The 25,039-nt window shown below is 34.1% G+C and overlaps 1 protein-coding gene across 2 annotated transcripts in view; it reads left to right on the top strand.

The window, feature by feature from the left end:
* TSHR (thyroid stimulating hormone receptor) overlaps positions 1 to 25,039 on the top strand; it is a 151,482-nt gene that overhangs the window by 78,490 nt on the left and 47,953 nt on the right. For both annotated transcript variants that reach the window (XM_032287722.1, XM_032287720.1), the window contains exons 2-3: positions 9,443 to 9,514; positions 13,406 to 13,480. In XM_032287722.1, coding sequence (XP_032143613.1) covers positions 9,443 to 9,514; positions 13,406 to 13,480 — 147 coding nt within the window. The remainder of the gene's footprint in view (positions 1 to 9,442; positions 9,515 to 13,405; positions 13,481 to 25,039) is intronic.

Below are 25,039 nucleotides of genomic sequence, written 5' to 3'. Positions count from 1 at the left end.
TCCCTGCCTGCCCAGCTGTGACTCTGCTGACCTCAGGACCTCACTGGACATGGCATGTGGTGACCCTTGAAGCAGACCTGATAATGGTGAAATGATTCTACTATTATACTATTTATGTCTTCACTGGAACACATCAGCACAGCTCCTAGCACTTTATATGTGATTATCGATCTGGTGCATGTGTTCTCTTCTTGATTCCTATCAATAGAGAGAATCAAAAGTAGTAAACCTTTATACAGGAAGAATGGCAATACCTATTCACTGTTTTGCCCAAGGGGCTCCATTTCATGGGAGTTTTCAGGGACGGGTAGTCTTTCAGGGGGTAGCGGAAAAATCCCACAAAGATTCAGGGACCTCTTCCATTGGCAATGTGCTTTGTCTGGGGCATTCTAAAAAATCCCTCCTGGCTGGGTGCGGTGGCTCATGCCTGGGTAATCCCAGCACTTTGGGAGGCTAAGACAGGTGGATCATTTGAGGTCAGAAGTTCAAGACCAGTCTGGCTAAAATGGTGAAACCCCCTCTCTACTAAAAATACAAAAATTAGCTGGTTGTGGTGGCGCGTGCCTGCAGTCCCAGCTACTCAGGAGGCTGAGACAGGAAAATTGCTTGAGTCTGGGAGGCGGAGGTTGCAGTGAGCCAAGATCGCGCCATTGCACTCCAACCTGGGTAACAAGAGTGAAACTCTGTCTCAAAAATAAAAAAATAAAAAATAAATTTTGAGGGGAAAAGGTAAGTCTAGAATATTTGTATGAAGCCAAAGTTATTATCAACTTAAATTGTCTGTTATAACTACACAGTTTTTAAAATGTAAGCCCCATGGTAGCCAAAAAGAAAAATATTACAGCAGATACACAAGTGAAAAAGATTTTTTTAAAAATCGAAGCTTATCACTACAAAAAAATCACCAAACCATACAGGCAAACTATAAGAGAGGCAAACAGAAACAAAGGAAATACAAAACAACCACAAAATGATTTAACAAAATGACAAGAGTAAATTCTTACATATCAATAATAACCTTAAATGTAATTGAATTAAATTTTTCATAGAGTGGCTGAATGGGTAGAAAATGAAACCCAACTATCTGCTACCCACAAGAGATTTACTTTACCTATAAGGACACACATAGACCAAAAGTGAAGGGATGAAAAATGATATTCAATACAAATGGAAACCAAAAGACTACAAAAGTAGCTATACTTGGATAACAGATAAGTCAAAAATTGAAAGAGGAGACAAAGAAGGTAATTCTATAATAAAGTGTCAATTCAGTAACAGATTTTAACAATTCTAAATAGATAGGCACCCAACACTTGGGCATTCAACTCTCTAGAGCAAATACTGTAACATCTAAAGAGTGATACAGACTGCAATACTATTATAGTAGGAAACTTCAACACCCTACCTTCAGCAATGGATAGATCATCCAGACAGAAAATCAATCATCAACAACAACAACAACAAAAGACCACTGCATTTATACTGTACTCTAGACCAAATGGACCTAACCAACATTTGTAGAACATTTCACCCACCAGCTACACAGAATACACATTTTTCTCAAAAGCACGTGGAATTTTCTCCACGATAGATTATATGTTAGGCCACAAGACAATTCTCAACAAATTATTAAAAATCAAAAGCATATTAAGTATTTTTCTGATCACAATGGAATAAAACTAGAAGTTGGTAATAGGAAGAATTTTAGAAACCATGCAAATACATGGAAATTAAACAATATGTTCCTGGAACAATCAATGGGCCAATCAAAACATTTAAAAGGAAAATTTAAAATTTCTTGAAACAAAAGAAAATGGAAACACAACATACCTCAATCTATGGGATATAGCAAGAGCAGTTCTAAGAGTGAGGTTTATAGCAACAAATGCCTACATTCAAAAAATTGAAAGATATCAAATAAATAACCTAACATTGTACCACAAGGAACTAAAAAAAGGAAAAAACAAGAACAAACCAAATTTAAAATTAAGAAGGAAGGGAATAATAAAGATGAGAGCAGAAATAAGTGAAATAGAAACTAAAAAATACAAAACATAAATGAAACAAAAAAATGTTTTTAAAAGGTAAACTAAATTGACAAACTTTTACCTAGACAAAGAAAAAAAAGAGAAGACACAAATAAATAAAATCAGAGGTTAAAAAGAAGACCTGATACCACAGAAACACAGAGAATCATAAGAAACAATTATAAACAATAAATTAGAAAATCTAGAAGAAATGGATAAATTCCTAGACTCGTATAACCTACCAAAATTGACAACAGCAAATGTGAACAGACCAATAATGAGTAACAAGATACTGTCAGTAAAAAAAAGTTTCCAATCAATGAAAAGCTCAGGACCTGATGGCTTCCTTGCTGAATTCTACTGAATATTTAAAGAATAATTAATAATAATTCTTTTCAAACTCTTCCAAAAAATTGAAGAGGAGATAATTCATCTAAATTCATTCCATAAGGCCAGCATTACCCTGATACAAAAACAAGACAAGGACACAACAAAGAAAGGAAGCTACAGGCCATCTCCCTGATGAATGTAGATGCAAAAATCTTCAACAAAATACAAGCAATCCAAATTCAACAGCACATTAAAAAGATAGTTCACCATGATCAACTGGGCGATGGAAAGATGATTCACCATATGCAAATCAATAAGCATGATACATCACATTAATAAAATCAATGACAAAATGGATACAGAAAAAGCATAGGAAAAAATTTAACATTCCTTCAGGATGAAATATCTGAACAAATTAGGAGAGAAGCAGCATACCTTAACACAATAAAGGCCAAATATGATCATTCCATAGCTAACTTCATACTGAACATGGAAAAGTTAAAAGCTTCTCCTATAAGATCTGCAACAAGACAACCATGCCCACTTTCAACACCTTCATTCAACATAGTAAAGTTTTACCCAGAGCAATTAGGCAAGAGAAAGAAATAAATGATATCTAAATGGAAAAGAAAGAAATCAAACTGTCCCTGTTTTCATATAACATAATCTTAAATATAAAAAACCTATAGAATCCACCACAAAATTATTAAAACTAATAAATTTAGTAAATCTGTAGGATACAAAATCAACATATAAAAAATCAGTAGCACTTCTACGTGCCAATGACAAACTACCTGAAAAGTAAATCAAAAAAGCAATCCCATTTACAATAGTTACAAGAAAAAAGATACTTGGGAATAAATTTAACCAAGAAGGTGGAAAAATTCTACAATGGAAATTATAAAATGTTGATGATGAAATTGAAGAGGACACAAATAAATAAAGATATTTTGAGTTCATTGATTAGAAGAATTAATATTAAAATGTCCATACTACCCCCAAAGGATCTACAGATTCAATGAAATCCTTATCAAAATTCCAATGGCATTTTTCAAAGAAATAGAAAAAACAATCCTATTCATACGGACCCACAAAACATCCTGAATAGCCAAAACAATTCTGAGTAAAAAGAACAAAGCTGAAGGCATCACACTAGCTGACTCCAAGATAAACTACAAAGCTATAGTAATCAAAACAGCATGATACTAACATTAAAATAGACATAAATCCAGGCACTTAAAGCCAATTGCTTTTCAACAAACATGCCATGAACACACAATGGGGAAAGAATAGTTTCTTCAAAAAAAGGTGCTGGGAAAACTGGATATCCACATGCAGAAGAATCAAACTAGACACCATCTCTCATCATTTACAAAAATCAACTCAATATTGACTAAAAGCTTAAATCAACCCAAATGATAAAATTACTAGAATAAAACATAGAGAAATTTCTTCCTGACATTGGCCTAGGCAAATTTTTTTTTTGCAAAATCTGAAAAGCATAGGCAACAAAAGAAAAAATAGACAAATGGGATTACATCAAACTAAAAACTTCTGCATAGCAAAGTCAACAATTAACAAACTGAAGAGACAACATATAGAATGGGAGAAAATATTTCAAAGTATACATCTGATAAAGGGTTAATATACAGAATACAAAAGAAACCCAAACAACTCAATAGCAAAGAAATAGTCATGTTCCACATAAGATTTTGGTCAATGATAAATGGGATCTAAATAAAGAGCTTCTGCATGGCAAAAAACCAGCCTGGCCAACATGGTGAAGCCCTATCTGTACTAAAAATACAAAAATTAGCTGGGTGTGGTGGTGGGCACCTATAATAGCATCTACTTGGTAGGCTGAGGCAGAAGAATCCCTTGAACCCTGGAGGCGCAGGTTGCAGTGAGCCAAGCACACCATTGCACTCCAGCCTGGGTGACAAGAGCGAAACTCCATCTCAAAGAAAAGAAGAAAAGAAAATTTATTCTGACCAAAATAAGAACCCCAGGCAAATTATAAATGTCACATTAAATTGTATTAATATTGCCTAATTTGTAATCCACAACTTCATAATATAAAAATATCTGGATTATTTGTAACAATTCCCTCTTTTTCTACCATGAATACTTGCTATACTCATATAGACTAGTTCCATGAAATATACTTGGCACACCTCAGTGAAATACTGGCTGATTGGTTGACACAGGTGTTTAATACAAAAGGCCCTTAAGATGAAGATGATATTGATATTAAACAAACATGCAGAATCACAAAACATTCTTAGCTTGTTTGCCAGGAGGAAAATAGGACACGCAAGTGGGAAATTTGGTGTTTCTGGGTCACACAGTCTCAGCCATGGCAAAGAAGATCAGTCAGCCTCCTCAACTCAGTACAATTCAGACATGGCCATCAGGTAGGGGCTATAGCGAGAAATGTGTTAAAACCCACACTTACATATGCACATATGCAATACAAGCTACGTGTTTAAGATTCCAGAAACTGTTTAAGAAATACGATGTTGGAATGTTGATTGGATTTACATGTTGATGAAATATCAGTGAAACTAGCCTAGTATCCTGCAAGATTACTGTGAAAAATTTAATTACACCGACTGCTCTTGTTCGGAACAGAGAACTGTCTGCTTTCTTTACATTAATCATATTTCTCTCCCCAACTGCTACTGCAAGAACCAGAAAGACAGTACTTAAAAAGGAGGTCCTGGCCGGGCGTGGTGGGCCAGGCACGGTGGGCCAGGCACGGTGGCTGATGCCTGTAATCCCAGTACTTTGGGAGGCCAAGGCGGGCAGATCACGAGGTCAAGAGATCAAGACCATCCTGGCCAACATGGTGAAACCCTGTCTCTACTAAAATACAAAATTAGCTGGGCATGGTGGTGCACACCTGTAGTCCCAGCTACTCGGGAGGCTGAGGCAGGAGAATTGCTTGAGGCCAGGAGGTAGAGGTTGCAGTGAGCCAAGATCATGCCACTGCACTCCAGCCTGGCACCTAGCAATAGAGCAAAACTCTATCTCAAAAAAAAAAAAAATGGCGAGCCCTATCTGCAAAATCTACAAGTCAATCAGTGATGGTTCACATGCACATTAATTTCTACATTACGTCTTCCAAAGACAGACATTTGACAGATGTAAATCTTGCTTTAGCAAGGCCCAAAGGAAACGTTTGTCATATCTGCAATGATCATTCTCGGTTAAATAAACCACAGAAAAACAGAATGAAATTGCAAACTCAGCTTACATCTATTCTCTCACATAATTTCTGTATCTTGAATCCAACTTTTTAACTATTAAATAAACATACATTCTCCACATAGGATAGAAAACTATAGCTGTGAACTTTTTTCTTGCTGAGTTACATATGACGCCTTAATCACTGATAGCAAATAGATGTACTATTTGCATAAGGTGAGGCTTTTTTGTCATATTTTCGGAAGAATCATCATTGTCCTCTTACTGTGAATCATCAAAGCCAAATAAAAAACAGCTTCTTCAATACCTAGCGTATTTTCATTAGAAACAAATAATATGTGACACAAATTCTTTGGACAATAGTCAAGCAATTTAAAGATTTTCTAATATTTTTGTCAAAAGAATATACACTTGGATGTGTACTTTGCCTTTTCCATAAATATTCAAAATGTATTTTGAAATTAAAATAAAATATTTTGATAAAATAAACACATTCACTTGGTCTTTTTTCTTTCATTTGCATTTAAAGCAGTAACCACAATATCACAAGATTCTTTGAATAAAAGATCCTCTCTTGAAAAGGTAGAAAATAGAAAGAATATCCAGCTGCTTGCCCCTAGATGGAGGGATAAAAAAGATTGATGACAAACTTTCTGTAAATTAACTCTAGCTACAAATCTGCTGCAAATCAAAACAACCCCAAAACCTCCACAAAGGTTACGTGAATGCAGTAGCACATGTATCTGGGGGTCATGAGGCATCCACATATCACAATAAATTTATTCCCCACAACTCTTATTGTAAGTTGAACTATTAGGGAAAAATAAAACAAATGCTCTCTAAATAAATACAGTGTCTTTAGTTAATTTCCTAGAAGCCATGCCGTCACTAATTATTTTTGTTCTTAATTTGAAGGGAAATAGATGTCTTAGAAGAAAACTCCTTTTAATGTTTTCAAATCATAATGTGATTTGTCACATAAGACAAATCATATTTTAAAAGATAGGAAAGAAATTAGAGAGCTTAAGCTAATGTGGTGAATTTTAGAAAGGCAACAAAAACAGTTTATACCAAAGGTAAACAAAATGTATACAAACTCAATTGTGTCTTTTTTTTCTTAGATTATGTGCCCATTACTATGAAAATATCTAGGCAAAATGTATGAACTGTTAAACTGTGATAGAATTTGGCAATCTATACTAGTTCCCATTATAATACTTCATTTAACATTATCGAAATCAGTATTTTGTTCCAGGGTATGTTATAATCATGATATTAACAGAATTTATTCAACAAAGAGACAACTTATTTTTATCTCAGGCTAGGATTGCTAGCATCCTCAACTTTAATTTTGTTTGATTTACTGTGTATATTGTATTATAACTAAGAAAGCTGCTCTGAGACACATAATCCTTATTGGTGTATATATATAAAACCTTTGTTTGGAAAGAAATCTGGCTGGGAAAAATATCTTGTTTGTGGAATTAAGCAAAACATTAGCATTTCAAATAGTTTTGCCTTTGAAAACACCTTCTGCCACAACTAACTCAATAATAGGAAAAAGATCTTTGTTTAGACTTAAAGTGTATGTATGTGAAAGAGATAATTCAAGAAACAGATATTATATATTTCAGAAACTCATAATTTGGGAAAGAATATAAACATTGTTTGAACCTTTATCCCAAAGGCTATTTAATTGCACTTAGATGCTATTTCTGTTCCAAGTCAATTTCTTAGAAACTATTGTAATCTTATTCTAGTTTTCTATTTAATTTTATATACGTTATTTACTTTTGAACACAGGCTAACCTCAAAAAATTTTAGTCAGTGAAAGTTATAGTTAAAAAAAAAAAAAAATCTGCAGGAACAGGAAGCAAGAACAGAAAAAAAAAGTTATAGTTTAGACCTATATTACCTACAATCTTACCACAAATATGCTCACAAAATGTTTGCCTTAGGACAGCTCTATAAGTAAGACTATCTTTGGGCTTAAACTCAATTGCCTTGGGTGATACTCAACAGGTGTGGATCTTTTGTTTTACTTCAGCATGGCCCAATTTTACACAGAGATTTTGGTAGAACAACTTGTTCTTCTCATATCTTTTAGCTTCAGAATCCAGTCAATTCAATTAAGGAAATATAAGTGGGAGACCTTCAAAGGAGAACAAGTAATTAATGGGACCTGAATGTCTGAAACATATTAAGGCAACATTGGGCTTATGGCGAAACACCAGAGGCTGAAAAGAGCTGAAGATTTACTCTTTCGTCCTTCACATCATCTCCCCCCACCTCCATTTTAATAGGTCCTTTTACAAACTAAATTGGTCTCGCTAATGCTTTGATAAGGCAAGTTACAGATATATTTTGATCGTTGTAAAAATGAATAATTCAAAGAAAGCATAGACCAAGCAAACAGATTGTTGAGAACCCCTTAGCTTAGAGAAGAAAAAATAAACAGTGTTATTCTAATATCAATAAATGAGGTACTAAATGGATGATGTGTGATTACCAGTGTGATTAAATGACAAAAACAGACACATGGAGAAGCTGAGTAGCATGCTGAGGCATTGTCTTTTTACCAAGTTAATATACTATGCACACTGTTTTCCATACAAGATTCTCAAGTAATAACGATAGGAAAGAAGATAACTCAAAAAATGGAATGCTTAGGTGGAGAGGCATACTGGAATGCATGAAGGTGTTTCATTATGTATGAGAACAGTCTCCACCTTCTGAAGAGTATCCAAAAAAGCAGACTGGAGGAAAAGCCACACCTTCAAGGTGCAAATCCAATTAAGCTGTCTTAAGATTCTGAGGAAGAATTTGCTCCTTGTCAGTTATTTCTAGACTGCAGCAGGTACATAATAAGATCAAGATATGATTAAAGAGACTTTTGCTTGTGCAAGAAGATAGTAACCATGCCACAATTTTTAATCCTTGAAACTTAAAACATGTATTTAATTCTTTTTAATATGGACTTTAATGCATATTCTGGTAGCATTCCACGACATTTCCATTGACAAGTACATGCTATGAATTCAGAAGTCTTAATATACTTATGAATATATTATGTTGTACACACAAATGTTCATTGCAGCACTATTCACAATAGCAAAAACATGGAATCAACCTAAATGTCCATCAGTGACAGATTGGATAAAGAAAATGTGGTACATATACACTATGGAATATTATACAGTCATAAAAAAAGAACAAGATTATGTCCTTTGCAGGGACTTGGGTAGAGCGGGAAGGCATTATCCTCAGCCAACTAACTAAGGAACAGAAAACCAAATACCACAAGTTCTAGCTTATAAGTGACAGCTAAGTGATGAGAACTCAGGAACACAAAGAGAACAGACAGACACTGGGGCCTACTCGAAGGTGGAGGGTGGGAGGAGGGAAAGAAGCAGAAAAACATGCTCTTGGGTACTAGGCTTAGTACATGGGTGATGATCAGTACAAAAAAACCCTGTGACATGAGTTTACCTATGTAACAAACCTGCACATGTACCCCTAAACCTAAAATAAAAGGTAAAAAACATTTTTAAAATTTAATAAAAAGACCAAAAAAAAATGTTGCCCCTCAGTTAAAAAAATGTGATGCGAGGCAAGAGATATTAGTTTACTGCTAATTCATAGATGACGTTTGATGATTTATTTTCTGCAGCTGACTCTCACATTCAATTCTTATTGGGAAAAAAATGTGTATGTATGGGTCTTTGCTATGTTTGTTGAATATTATTTTTGTTGACTGTGTAAGGAACCATATATTGTAAAACTGCCATGCTTTTTAATAATGTGTTTTTATAGTTAAGGTGAATTCTTAGAAAAGCCCAATGATTAAAACTCTAATTATGTAACTGTTATTTTCATAGGAGGCTTATTGAGACTCACCTGAGAACCGTTCCAAGTCATGCATTTTCTAATCTGCCCAATATTTCCAGAATGTAAGTGTTTTTTAATATAAAGAGAAGTTTGAAGTTTGCATTTGTGATAAGTTATTCTCTAAATGTGTTCTATCAAGAAAAATACTTGGTATTATACTTACATAAATCAATGGCGGTTACATTTTCAACGTATATGACAATTTTGTATACATAATTTTCAGTTGATTTTGCTATATCTCTACTCCCTAATGCCTAAATGATTTTTTAAAACCTAAATCAAATTTAAATTCATTTGGTTTTGAGAAGTTCATAATTCTTGATGTATTTTAATATATCTTGGGATGTGGCAAAACCTTAGCTGTAAATCTCTCCTATAAACCTCTCATCGTTTACAAGATAAACATACATACAGATAGACAAACATCCATCTGTCCTAGTCACCAATTTTCGAATCATCTTTCACTACTAATACAAATACTTACATTTTGTTATAAATGTAGCCAATGGTTTCAGACCTCTTTCACGTTAAAAGATAATTAAATATAATTCTAAATCTTAAAAATTGAATTGCTATCCACTCGGAGTGAGGAGAAAAGGGACTTTTCCATACTGGGTTCACAAAAAGTGAATGAAATGAAGCAGGTCTTTATTTCATTTCATTGATTTTGACACACAATTCAGATAATTCAGGCATGCGAAATAACATACCCAGGAGCAACCTGTACAGCTTTTGGCTAAATGTACTCATTCCGTGGCCATTTTTTGAGTGTTTGTGTCATTTCAGTAGTTCTCAACCACAGGCAATTCTACCCCTAGAAGCATTTAGCATTTTTGGTTGTCATCACTGGAGAGGGGGTTGCTACTGGCACCTAGTGGGTGAAAGTGAAGGTTGCTGCTAAACATTCTACAGTTTTCATAGGACAGTCCCACAACAGAATTATCCTGGAGGTCTTATGTGAGTTTTCACATTACCCAGTAACTGACCCCATCATGACGCTCATTGCTCTCTTAGGAATAAAACTGAACCTCTGTGAGGTTGACTGAGATATAGGAGACATTTTGTAGTAACACCTTGTGTTAATCCCATTTACCTTGTGTGTTAATCTATATCTCTGAGTACTGTGAGCTTCTTGAAGCTGGGGAACAGGTCTGTTTTGTCCTTGTCCAGAATGATGTCTTTCATACAATGAATGCTCAATACATATTTGTGGAATAAAAGCACATACGCATACCTGAATAATAATTAAAGATTTGATATATCTTGGGAAAAAGAAAGAGATAAATAAGATGATGCTAGGTTTGTCTGGGATGGTTCAAATTCCCACTTGGTATTCTGGCATAATTGTTAATAGAGCCTTACCTTAACTCACAAAAATATCCCAGTTTGAAATAAGTCATATGGTGCCTGTAATGATGATGATATTTACATGCAAAAAAGAACTAGGATCTGATTTTTCCTAGTTATAAAAATGGGATAAGTCAACAGGGAATCACAATTTTTATCTCACTGAATAGACAATTTCTATCAGTTATCTTCACATCCAAGCTACGCAGCCCTTAAAAGAGGTGTCATTATGTTGGAGAAACTGGAACTTCCATTTGATATGGGTTGAGTGATGATCCTTCTGGAACTTTGAGAAAGACTCATACTTCTTAACTCAGAAATTCAGTAGAAGATTTGGAGCAATGGAAAAGATGCTTAGGGAAACAAGTTGGCAGGCTTCAAAAATAAATCTTGCTCTGATAGCTGGTTCAGTTTCATCTGTGATAAATCCCCACAGTCTCTATACAATAAATTAATTCTTTTCTATCTGTTCCATTGTTTTATGTTAGAAATATATTTGTATCAAAACAATTTATATAATGTTTAGTTATCCAAAGGGTTAAGAGACTGGGCAAATCAAAGGATAATTGTATAAAGAATAGGTAATTGAAAATAGAAAGTACAGGGCCATTAGAATACTCACAATAACCAAGATAAAAACCCAGAATGTAACAATCAGAGCTCCTCTTGTAAACACTGCATCGATGACGATATTCTACTGGCAGATTCAATTCAAACTATGGGCCAGTGGTTCTCAACATTGCCTCCACATTAGAATCAGCTAAGAAGCTTTTGAAAAACAAAAGTACTTGACTCATCCCTCATAAACTCTGATTCAATTATACTAAACCAGGTCTTAGACGTCTGTGTATTTTAAAAGCCCTTCAGGTAGTTTAATTGCATGACCAGGGTTGAGAATTTCTGCTATTGCTATGGCTGGAAACCATCTGTCAATTGTTCATTTTCCCAAATGTCACAGAAATACCTCTCAACAGAAAGTGGTCATTGAATTTGGCTGCATTAGTCATTCTCATTACAAGATGGAATTTGAGAAAACTATTTGAAATATTCCTTATATGTTCTTGATAAATTATATTTAGGAACGTCTCTGTTTTCCTTTTTCAGTACTTGAAGCTTTTATTTGAATTACTTTTTTTGCTTACAAAGTTTAAGACAGAGCTTGAATTTTCAGCTTCATTTAAAATCAAGAAGAGAAGTCTTAAGAGAATATATAGTCACCCTGTGGAATGTTCCACTAGAGAATTGTGGCTTTCTCTTCATCTTCTTTGAAACTACATGTCTAATTCCATGTTATTAAACATTCTATTACAAATGCTTCTTATTCGCTCTAGTGTTCTTTTCTGATGCTTGTGTTTTTTTGCTATTTTGCAAAACTCTTCCATTCATTCAGTCGTTTAATAAGAGTCTACTACATGTCAAGCACTCTGAAAGGCACTCGAGTTTCAATGGCCAAAAACAGATACAGTTCTTCATTTCAGAGAACTTACATCAGTGAGACAACATAAATATCACCCAAAGAACTGGAAATCTGCACTGTGATAATTAGTGAAAGGAGTTTATATATATATACACATATGTATGGCAGATTCAATTCAAACTATAGGTCAGTGGTTCTCAACATTGCCTACACATTAGAATCAGCTAAGAAGTTTTGAAAAATAAAAGTACTTGACTCATCCTTCACTCTGATTTAATAATCCTAGACAAGGTCTTGGACATCTGTGTATTTTATTTTTATTTATTGATTTATTTATTGAGATGGAGTCTAGCTCTGTCACCAGGTTGGAGTGCAGTGGCATGATCTTGGCTCACTGCAACCTCTGCCTCCTGGGTTCAACTGATTCTCCTGCCTCAGCCTCCCAAATAGCTGGTACTACAGGTGCGTGCCACCACACTGAGCTAATTTTTGTATTTTTAGTAGAGACGGGGTTTCACCATGTTGGCCAGGATGGTCTTGATCTCTTGACCTTGTGATCCACCCGCCTCAGCTTCCCAAAGTGCTAGGATTATAAGTGTGAGCCACCGCACCCAGCCATATCTGCATATTTTAGAGGAAATAGACGAGTTCCTTTAAAATGGAAGAATTTAAAGTTTGTCAAAATAGCAAAAAATGCAACCATCGGAAAAGAACACTAGAGTGAATAAGAAGCATTTTTAATGGAATGCCTAATAACATGGAATTAGACACATAGTTTCAAAGAAGAAGAGAAAATTGCAATTCTCTAGTGGAATGTTTCACAGGGTGACACCATATGTGTGTATATATATATATATATATATCCCTATATATGTGTGTGTGTGTATATATATATATTTCCTTATATATATTTATATCCATATATATATATATACTTAATATATATGAGATTAAGTATATATATGAAATTAAGATAAATAAGAGTTGATATACAGAAAGAATTCAGGTATCACAGGATCTGAAATAAAAAGTAGTAAGTAATTTTAACATAATTTGGCAGAATCCATGAGGGTTGTACAAGTTTCATGATCTGGAAAACCCATGACAATAAGTTATGTCAAAAATAGTATGTTTGAAGTTTACAACCCTACTAACTTTCTACTTTGTCTTATGTTTTTCTGACATTCAGCTACTTATCTATAGACGCAACTCTGCAGCAGCTGGAATCACACTCCTTCTACAATTTGAGTAAAGTGACTCACATGTAAGTACAAGGAAAAGTGCAGCATAGACCTAAGCCACAACCACTCTTGACTGATAATCTTGGGGCTCCAGATGGCAATGGGAGCTGGTTTCTAGATTATAAGTCAAAACTTCTGTTTATGATTAAATCATTAACCTGTTCTCATTCTTAGCTTATGTTAATTCATCCTCATTCAACCTCAATTCCATGGTTGGAAATTAAAGACAACATTAAAAGGTCTGTTCTTGAACTGCTATCTGTTCTATTACTACTGTGTCAGCATATTTTATTGATGTGAATGTCAGTGAGACAGCAAGTATTTACTGAGTTCCTACTTGATTCTATGGTCTGTGCAAGATTCTACAAAGCTGACATATTTTCCATAATTCAGAAAGAAAAGAGTTGCTTAGTGAGATTAGAAGAGTAGGGAATTTAACTCCCTAGTTCTGGAATTGGTCAGAGTTGGATTTGAACACTGGCATTTCTGCCTACTCATTATCATTGGACAAGTTATGTAATCTTTCCTAGCCTCATTAACAAAATAAGTGTAATAAGAGCTCCAAATTTGTTTATCATAAATATTGAATGATATAATATCTAGCACATGAAAACCAGTCAGTAAGCCTCAGAATAATTTTTATATTTCTCTAGGAGAGTGCAATCTACAAAAAGTGTTACATAAATAGCCACACTGCATTATTTTAAGCAGCTATGCATTACTAAACATTAACTCTATTTTCTTGAAGAAACAAAAATGTTTATCTATAAATATTTTGTATATTCTAAACATTACATTAAATATTGTATGAACATTATTTATTATTTAACCTTTAAAACAACCTGATGAAGTAGATACAATTATTTACATTAATTATACAAGAAAAACATAAATGTAGAGAGGCTACATATGTTTTCCTTGGTCACACAGTTACTAAGGGACAGGGCCAGAATCTTCATACCATAAATGTATGATTTAAAAATTCTTCTCTATCCACTACATTATGCTGCTTTCAAAAATACTGAGGCCCAAGATATTGTTTCCAAATATAGTAGGCTACCTTTCATCAGATCAGCTATTAGTCTGAGAACAACTTGAGCTGAATTTTTGAAAAAATTTTTGAAAGTATTAGAGTGTTATGAAGACAGCAAGAACTTGATGGACAATAAGCAAATCCCAAAAACATCATTTGGTTATTTTCCCCTTGAGGTATTTCCTGAATTGTAAGCAACAGCTTATGGGCTAAGAGGCTGACCGGAGGTTTAGGCATCAATTAAGGCTAGGAAAATAAAACTTTGAGTTCAGGATTCACTAAGAAAGATTGTTCCTAGTAAACACGCCAGGATTTTAGCTGAGATCTCAAAAGAGCTTTATCCTAGGAGTATAGGAAAACTGTGAACAGATCAGCCCTTGCAAAGACTAAAGCCTAGCTTTGAATCAATAAAAAATAACTCAAAAGTTTGCAGGGGAAAAAAAATCAAGAGAAGAAAATAGACAACAGAAAATGATCCACAAGAAGTTCAAATATTGGAGTTATCAGACACAGACTTTAAAATAACCAACATGTTCAAAAATTTAAAAGACGAGAGAGTTTCAGAATAAAACTGAAAATTATACAAAGGATCAGCTGTAAACTCTAGGATCTAAAAAGTCAATAACAAATAAAAATCTAAATAAATGAGTTTAACAGGAGATTAGACATAGCTCAAAGGAGAATTCATAATCTGGAAGATAGATCAGAAGACTATAACCAGTCTAAAGCATGGAGAGAAAGAGAAAATAAGAAATACATAGCACAATAAAAAGTCTGGCATATCTATGATTAGATCCCAAGAAAAGAGAGAAAGAATGAAAGAAGCAATATTTGAAAGAAACTTTCCAAAACTCTTAAAAGACACCAAATCACCTATGTTAGAAGTACTGCAAACTCCAAAAGGATAAATACAAAGAAAGCCACATCAAGGCACATCATAGTAAAATTGATGAAAACCAAAGACAAAAAGAAAATTACAAGAAAATAATAAATAATACTATCAAGGATGTAACAAGACTGATAGCTGACTTTTCAATAGAAACCATGGAACTTATAAAACAATAGAAAGATATTTATGAACAGCAAAATAGCAAATATCTGCCAACCCAGTCAAAAGATTATTTAAAATGAGAAAATGATAGATACTTCAAGCAAACAAAAATTGAGAGATTTTATTACCATTAGGCTCATATTAAAGGAACTACTAATGGGAATTATTAAGACAAAAGGAAAGTGATGCCACATAATGACACATTTCTGTGCAGAAAGAAATGAAAAGCAACAGAAAAGGTAAATATATGAGTAAATATAAATGAGCCTTGACTGCATAAAATGAAATAATGTCTTATGGGATTTAAAATACTACTATTTGCTCCGCATAATAGTGTGGAATCATAAAATTGTACAGACAAACTGTATCAAGCAATCTTAACAATCAATAAGAAAAATTGTGTTGTGACTTCTAAAAGCTTTTATAAAAACATTAAAATTTATTAGTTATAAATGGAAAGGAAAAGTAATAAAACTAATATTTCACATACTGTAATTTAAAACATTATAAACACTTAGAAGTAGCATGCTTTATTTCTTTGTAAAAACTTATCAAGAGTAGCTTAGACAGCGCTTGCCCTTTTATCTTTATTATATAAGTTACAAGAGAATATCTTTTCAATATTATGGCAAATTGTCATACTTCTTTTTAAGTCTAGATTATCTTCCACTATTTTATCCTTTGCTTACAAATATTATTAAATATTTTCAAGTGTTTCTTTAATGTAAATTTTTTTTACCATCATTATTTCTTTTGAGACATCTTCAACCTTTGCAACCACTTTTCTCCCATCATCAAGTTCCTTTAATTAAATATCTAGAGTTTCTCAGCCAGCCTGGACAACACAGTGAGATCCTGTCTCTACCAAAAAAAAAAAAAAAAAAAAAAAAAAGCTGGGCATGGTAGTGCACACCTCCCAGCCACATGGGAGGCTGAAGTAAGAGGATTAATTGAGCCCAGGTATTCAAGTCTGCAGTGAGCTATCATCATACCACTGCACTCCAGCTTAGGTGACAGAGCAAGACCCTGTCTCTAAAATAAATAAGTAATCTCAGATGGTGGTGGTATCAACATTCCCATACAAGTTATTTCTTCTATAACTCCATTTATATTTTGTTTGAATTTCCCTTTTGGTAACATGACTTTTCATTTCTTTGCTTTTTCATCTTTATTGGTCAATTCACTCTTTAGCCATTTTTAGGAGATGTCATATGAGTTGATTACTGGGAAAAACATATGGAACGCAACTACATGCTTTATTGTTTGCAAATGAACTGAGCAAAAGATGCCCAGTAAGCACCATCAAAGACTTTGAAAGAAGCAATGCAGTTAGTCACCTCTTACGATGTGCACCTGTTATTTACATAGTGATTTGTGGACTGAAGGGCTGGCAACAATGTTTGTACTTTATTCAATGATTAATAGTTAATATACTATAGTAACTGAAACTTGAAGGATGTTGAGGACAGTTATTCCTTACATTTAATTAAATCATATAACTGAACTTCATGTGTTCTGGAGCCACGCAAAGTAGAACTGCTTGTATGCATAGAATTAAAATATGCAATAGTTTTTTTTTTTTAAGTAGTAGGACATTATAAATAAAGTGCACTAAAGGTCTTTGAATTATCTAAGAAGTGATAAAAGTACTAACTGAAATTAAACTTTTATAAATCATAAATGTTTTAACTCAACTGGCAGCTACTAAAATGCTTGTAGAACACTGGATAACTAACAGGCTAATAATGGGAAATGGAATTAAAAACTTAATTAATTAATACAAAAAGAGCAAGAAATTGGAATAAATAGTTTGTGGAATAAATAGTAGATTTAACTCCAAATTATCAGCATTTACATTAACTGCATTAAATGTAAAAGGACTACTCAAGTATAATATAAAGATTGATTGGTTAATTTTTAATACTCACTGTATGCTGCTTACAGCAGACATTTTAAACATTATACAGAATGCTTGAAAGTGAAAGGATACGAATATATAAAATGCAAATAGTAACTCAGAGAAAACTAATATAAATATACACATACATAAACCATAAAGCCTTACTCTAAGTGGCACTTCATAATGATTAAAGCAATTACTATGTAAGATATAGACATTCTAAATTTAATGTCTATAAGAGCATAGCTTCAAACCATATAAAGCAGAAACTGGTAAAACTAAAAAGACAAACAATAATTTCCAATCATAGTGAGAGCTTATTTTAATATAGTTTTGTCAATAATTGATATAACAATCATACCAAAATAGTAAATATACTGATAAAACTTAATAAAAAGATTTGAAAATAACTTACAAACGATCATATTGACTTATAAAAAGTGTCGTATCCAACAATTGCAGAATATATATTCTTTTCAAGAACACATGGAACATTTACTAAAATTGGCCATATGTGGGGCCATAAAAGCATGTCTCAATAGATTACAAAAAAAATTAAAATCAGAATGTTCTCTAACTAGTAAGTAACCTAACTTCTAAATAACTCCGACTTCTAATTAACCATAGGATTAAGAAAGAAATCACAATAGACATTAGAAAATAATTTTAACTAAATGATAATAAAAATACGACATATCAAAACCTGTGGGATGCAGTTAAAGTCATGCTCAGAAGAAAATATATAGCCTTAAGACAACATACAGGTATTGATCGACTTAAGACCTATGCAACTTACGACCATTCGACTTTACGACCACAATCGCTAGCCAGGACTGCTCCGCATCTGGCAGCACAAACGTTGCCCAGTTGGGCGTACGACAGTGTGGACCAGCTTCCGGCAGCACTACCAACTCCGCGTGCATATAGCCTACTCAACTTACGACCAAATCGTGTTACAACCGGTCTGTCAGAACCAATCGTGGTTGTAAGTCGAGCACTAGCTGTATATTAGAAAAGAAGACTAAAAATAAATCATTTATGTATCCTTCATATGAAGTTGATAGTAGAGCAGTACGTTAAAACCAAAGAAAGTAAAATAGTGCTGAGGCTCAGGAAGGCTGAGGATCCAGTATAGTAAAGACAACAGCAGTCTGCAAAATTGAAAACCAAATCTTCTGACTCCGAACGTGATATTCATTTATCAAACCCTTTGGTTTCTTTGCCCCCTCACCAAAAATAAAAGCAACTAATTTGAAGTGAAGTTCTACATAAACCCTATTGATCTCAAAAACAGTCATTTTGTTTTTATTATGATCTTTTTCTCACAAAGATTCCCATTGTTATTTATAAGTTTTTTAAAGTAAATATTCAGTTCTCTACTCTGAGAAAAGTATTAAATTCCAAGATCAAAGGAAATTATTAAATACAGTAATTAAAAAGAGAATGAGTTTGAAAATAAATCATTAAGGACTATTTGCTTATATACTTGAGATACTGGGAGTCTAATACCTTAAAAATTTACCTTATATTCTTCAAATTTTTCTAATATGTATCTGACATTATTGTCTGCAAATGGTTATGGTCAGCAGAAAATAATTTAGTGAAGATTTTTGCATCCATGCCACCCAAATGTTTAATACATTTATTTTGTAATCATTTATTAAGTAGTAACTATACAAAGCATTATAACTTGCATGAGAAAAATAGAGCGGAAAGATCACACACCTTTGCATGTGGAACTGAGAATGGTTTTGTGGATATAAGCCATGAAACTGAATATCAATATGGAATGATTTGTTTAATTTATACACCACACTAGTACCATCAATCAAACTTTCCTGAATATAGAGTTAAAGCCCTTTAATTTATTTAGGAAAGAGCTCTTCATCGTGTTGGATTTGCTGCAAGGATAGATATGTAGATACTAAACATATGAATACAAGTTTCAAATGCCAATGCGTCTTGCCAGCATTTATTGAAAAGCTTCAATGAGGACTACATCAGCAGTAAAATAACATAATGTTATTCCATTTCATAAGTGTGTTTTCTTTCTAAGCTGCCCTTTGAAACTCTGACTTTTTGGTCCTGTGATTTGGTAAATAGAAAGCTGAGCAGTTAGTTTACCATTGCCACTTCTAATTATCCCTGCCAGTGTTTGTCCAATCTTACAAAACTCTATATACATCCTCTGAGATGGCTTCCCAATTCACATTTAGATTTTGTTCTGTGATATGAATTAGAGTGTTAGAACATAAGCACTGTTTAGTCTAAAGCTGCCTCCTTGTAAATTTGGTCTGAAGGCCTCTCTGTACGCAGTGGACTATAACCTAACTGAATATGTGAACAGACCACAGACCATAACTGACTCTTCTACCAATCACCGAGTTTCAGCCAATCACAGGCAACCAACTGTTCACACAGTGTTCAAATAAGGCAAAAGCTGAGCTATAACCAATCCAGCTGCTTCTATACCTCACTCTGTATTCTGTATCGCTTTCCTTCCCTCCTACCCCCTAGAAATTCTGTATCACACAGCAGCACCAGAGTCTCTCTGAACCTATTCTGGTTAGGCGGATGACCAATTCATGAATTAGTCTTTGTTCAATTAAACCGTTAAATTTATCTAATATTTTCCTCTTAACAGTACTGAAATTAGGTCTGTAACCTAGAACTGGCATTCCAAAAACAAAAACTATTCATTCAATAAATACAGTATGTTTGACACTGTTAAACCTTTGACCATTGCATCTTAAAAGGTTTATGCAAGATTCAAAATAGTGAATCATTCTATTCTTATTCATACCCTCTTCCCTTGGCCTCTGTGATAGTCCTGGCTGGACTCCTGCCGTGCTGGTCAGTCTTTCCTACCATCTTTTGCTGACTGCTTCTCCTTTCCCACTTACAATTATTGGGCTTTCACATGGCTCAATCCTGTGTCCTCTTCTCTTCACTCTATCTTCTCCTGATATGTGATCTTATCTAACAATTCCCAAATATACATATCTAGTTCAGGCCCTCCTTCTTAGTGTTGGTATATACCTATTGGTCTACTTGACCTCTCTTCCCACATTATACATATCTCACATTTTATATCCAAAACTGAAATCTTGATTGTTCAGAAATCTTCTACTTCTGTGTGTGTTGAGCCAATAAATGGCAACTTCCTTCATCCTGATGCAAATCCCAGGTACCTGAGAGGTACTACTATACCTTCTTTCCTCATCACCCACTTCTAATCCTTCACTGTGTCCTGTTGATTCTACTACCCTAATACACATAAAATGTACCTGCTTCCTCTCTACTGCCACCACTCTTATTTAAACCACCATCATCTCTTGCTTGAACTAGAATAATTTTATATCTTAACTGGTATTTCCAATTGATCTCCTCTAATTCAGTATCTTTACAGCAGCCAGAATAATTTTTCTTGAATAAAATCCAAATATCTTAACATAAACATCCAGGCCCACAGGCTTAGCTGGTTCCTACCCAGCTCTGCATTCTCATATGCTCCACCTGCACACCCATGATCATTAGTTTTTTGAACAGTCCAAGATCTTTCTCACCTCAGGGCATTCACATGCTTTTGCCTCTGCCTAGAAAGTTATTTTTCTCTCGCTTTGCCTAGTTAACTCTACTGATTATTTTTTCAGCCTAATTATTACCTACACAGAGACACATACCCTTCAGCCCACTCCTGCATCTAAGTTGGGTCCCCATTTGAATCTATCCTTGAAAGTTTTTTGGTTTAGAACTTACTGAAATTTATTATAACAATGCAGATGTGTGATAATAAGAAGTCTTGATAAGGCAGTGTGTTTTGTGTGCCATTCACCTACAACAAGCTGTGAAGAAATCAAACTAAAACAAACCAAAAAGTGTAACAATGTATTTGGAACATTCATTTTAAAAATAATGAATTGGAAGAGTAGGCTAGTCGGAATTAATGAAAAATCTGGCTGACAAACATTTAGTATATGTGCGTACACACACATACACACACATATATGTTTAGCCAACCTTAATTGAGCATTTACCATATCCCAAGGACTACACTAATTGCTCAACACAGATGTATTCATTTAATCCTCACAATTCTCTAAAGTAGTTACTATCATTTTACAGCCAAAACAACTGAGATTCAATAACTACGTCTTTATATTTAAAATTCATTTCATGTAAACATCACAAAATTTGATCTTGATTTTAATATCCAGCCTGAAAATCTCAGCCTTTTAAACTGGAGTGTTTAATCATTACATTTATTGTGATTATTGATATTGTTGGGTTTCAGTCTATCATTTTCCTATTTGCTTTGTCTTCTCTGTTCTTTGTTCCTTTATTTCTCCTTTGTCTTCTTTTGGATTAGTCTAGTTGTTTTTGCTTTTGCTTTTGTTTATTAGTATTCTATTCCATCTTCTCTACTGGCTTTTTAGTCCTTTTCAAATTTTTGTGATTACTCAAGAAATTACAATATGCATCCTTCACTTATCACAGTCTACTTAGAAAGAATATTATATTACTTTATATATCATGTAAGAAACTTTTGAAATTAAAATTCCATTTACCTTCTTCCATCTGTCATGCTATTGCTGTCATATATTTTATTCCGATTTATGTTATAAACCGCATAATACATTATTTTTAGTTTAAAGATTCAACTGACTTTTACATAATTTGAGTAAAGAAAAAAATTGTCATTTATGTGCACTTAACATATTTAATATTTCCAGGGTTCATGCCCTTCTGGAGGTCTAATTATTTCCCTTTAGCTCAAAAAACTTGTAGTATTTCAGTGTGGTTCTACAGGCTGCAAATTTTCTGAGGTTTCATTTACTGAAAACATGTTTTACCTTAATATTTGAAAAACACTTTTGCTGGGTATAGAATTCTAGCAAAGCCATTTTTGTTTCAGCCCTTTGAAGATATCCTTCAATGTCTTCTGGCCTGCTTCTTTTCTGATGAGTAATTATATCCATGTTATTATTCTCCTGTAGGTAATGTGTTTTTTCCTCACTGGTTACTTAAAACTTTTTCTATATCTTTACTTTTCAACTGTTTAATCATAATATGCCTAGGTGAGGTTTTTTTAATATTTAATCTGCTTAAGGTTTGCTGAACTTCATGGATTTATGGGTTGCTGGTTTTGTTTAAATTTGAACATTTTTGTCTAATATTTCAATAGAGTGTGTTAGAAGTGATACAGTGCCAGTTCCAGTCCCACTCTTTAAGAGAACTGGCAGCTTTCATTTTATATTGTTGGAGCCCTGAGCAATCATGTAAGACGTCCAACTGCACTGATGGAGAGACCATGTGGGAGATGGCTAAGAGCCCAGCTGAGCCTAACCTTCTAGTAATTCCCATCAAAAAGCCAGGCATAGAAGCACACTCTTTTGGACACCTCCAATTGTTCCAGACACCAGCTGAATAATGCCCAGTGATCCTGGTGGATGCTACATAGAGCAGAAGAATCACCCAGCTTAGCACTGCCTGAAATCCTGATCCACAAAATTGCTAGCTATAATAAAATGATTGTTATTTTAATAACTTAATTTAGGGTAATTTGTTATGCAACAGTAGGTAGTCAGAGGAAGTAGCAATTATGTATCGGTTAACAATGGCTAAAGGCATTGAGGATCTGTAAGAAAAAAAATATGAGAATGGCAGGATCTCCATGAGTTATTCAGGATCCTAAGTGGATACAAATAATTTCCCCTGGGTTTTAAACTTCAACAAAGATACTGTTTGGACCAAAAAGTATGCATGTCATAAAGATTTATGTCTGCAAAATGACGAAACCCTGCACACTTCCATTTTCTATTATACTTTCTCTAACAGAAAGTCAGTAACATACAGATTGCTGCTGTTGTTGCTCCTAGTAGTAACATTTACAAAGTTCTGAATGCCTTTTGTGGGCCAGCACTTCACTAAAAGTACTTCACATACACTGTCTCACTAGTTTTACCAAGCCTTAGTTTCTTCTATGTCAAATGAAGATTGACATTGAGGAGCTCTTGCCAAGGTTTTCTTAACTAAGACATTTCAGAGTGAGAATTTGAATGCAAAGTGACTGCCTCCAAAACCACTGCAATGCCATAAAATCTCTTTAATTAAAATATCTACAACAATTTTAAAAAATGCTGGCCAGGAGTGGTGACCCACACCTATAATCCCAGCATTTTGGAGACTGAGGTGGGAGGACAGCTTGAGCCCAGGAGTTTGAGACCAGCCTGGGCAACAGAATGAGACCTCATTTTTATGAAAAATACTTTAAAATTTAGCTGGCCACAGTGGCACTTGCCTATAGTCCCAGCTGCTCAGAAAGTTGAGACAGAAGGATCACTTGAGACTACGAGGTCAAGGCTGCAGCGAGCCATGGTCATACCACTACATTCCAGCCTGGGTAACAGAATGAGACCCCTATCTCAAAAGAAGAAAGGAAGAGGGAAGAGAAAAGAAAAAGAAATGCTGCCCTCAGAAAAATGTTTTAACTTTTATGTGAGTTTATTAAATAAAAAATAAGTTAGAAATTTTACAACTGGGATAGGTAAAATGTGTGACTTATGCCTTATAGTATAAAATTTTATTCTGCTGATTCACTAAGTTGAATCCACTGGATTCATCAGAGGTTTCCCAATCACCAGCTTTAGCCCCTATTTTTAAACAATTATGAAAGTAGCTGCATGCATCTGCCAGGCAATTTAGAGAATCACTTCTATAATGTTCTATTTTTAGTGGAAAACCTGCTGACAAATTTAAATTTTCTTCAATCTGCTTCAAAAATCTGAATACTTATAAGCTCTCCTGAATATCTCTTATTTTTAAATTTCTTAATAAATTAAAAGATACATCAAATCATGAATATCACCTTTTGGTTATAGATTATTTTTTTCCTCCAGTTACATATGGATTAATAATTATCAAAGAATAATTAAGACTTCTCTCATTGAAAATCCTTGATAATGTGGGAAATAATTTATTCTGTGAGCTTTCATATTATAGATTAATATGAAAAGTAAGTGCTAGTCTAACAATCAGGGCTTTAGAAGCAAGCATCTAATGTATACTGAGAGCTTTGACATTTTTAACATTTGACCTAGTAATTCCACTTCTATAAGTTTTCCCTAAGAAAATAGAGTAGTGAAAAAAAAATAATGTAAAAAGCCATTGGTTTCAGAGTTAATTATTTGTAATAGAATTTGGAAAGGATTTAAATGCTTAGCTAAGAGAATGGTCAAGTATGAAATAGTAGCCAGGTGCGGTGGCATGAGACTTTAGTCCCAGCTACTTGGGAGACTGAGGTGGGAGGACTGGTTGAGGCCAGAGATTTGAGGCTTTAGTGCACTATGACTCTGCCTGTGAATAGCCACTGCGCTCTAGCCTGGACAGCATAGCATGACCCTGTCTTGTAAAGAAAAAATCTGTTGTTCTAGAGAATGTAATCACATAAGAAAAGCTTTTGGCCAGGCACAGTGGCTCACCCCTATAATCCCAGCACTTTGGGAGGCCAAGGTCGGTGGATCACCTGAGGTCAGGAGATAGAGACCAGCCTGGCCAACATGGTGAAATCCTGTCTCTACTAAAAATACAAAAAATTA

This window comes from Sapajus apella, unplaced genomic scaffold, assembly GCF_009761245.1.
Source record: "Sapajus apella isolate SASKATOON/1434 unplaced genomic scaffold, GSC_monkey_1.0 scaffold20, whole genome shotgun sequence".
Classification (NCBI taxonomy): Eukaryota; Metazoa; Chordata; class Mammalia; order Primates; family Cebidae; genus Sapajus; species Sapajus apella.
The sequence above is the reverse complement of the archived record's forward strand: the minus strand, read 5'-3'. Positions and strand labels throughout refer to the sequence as shown.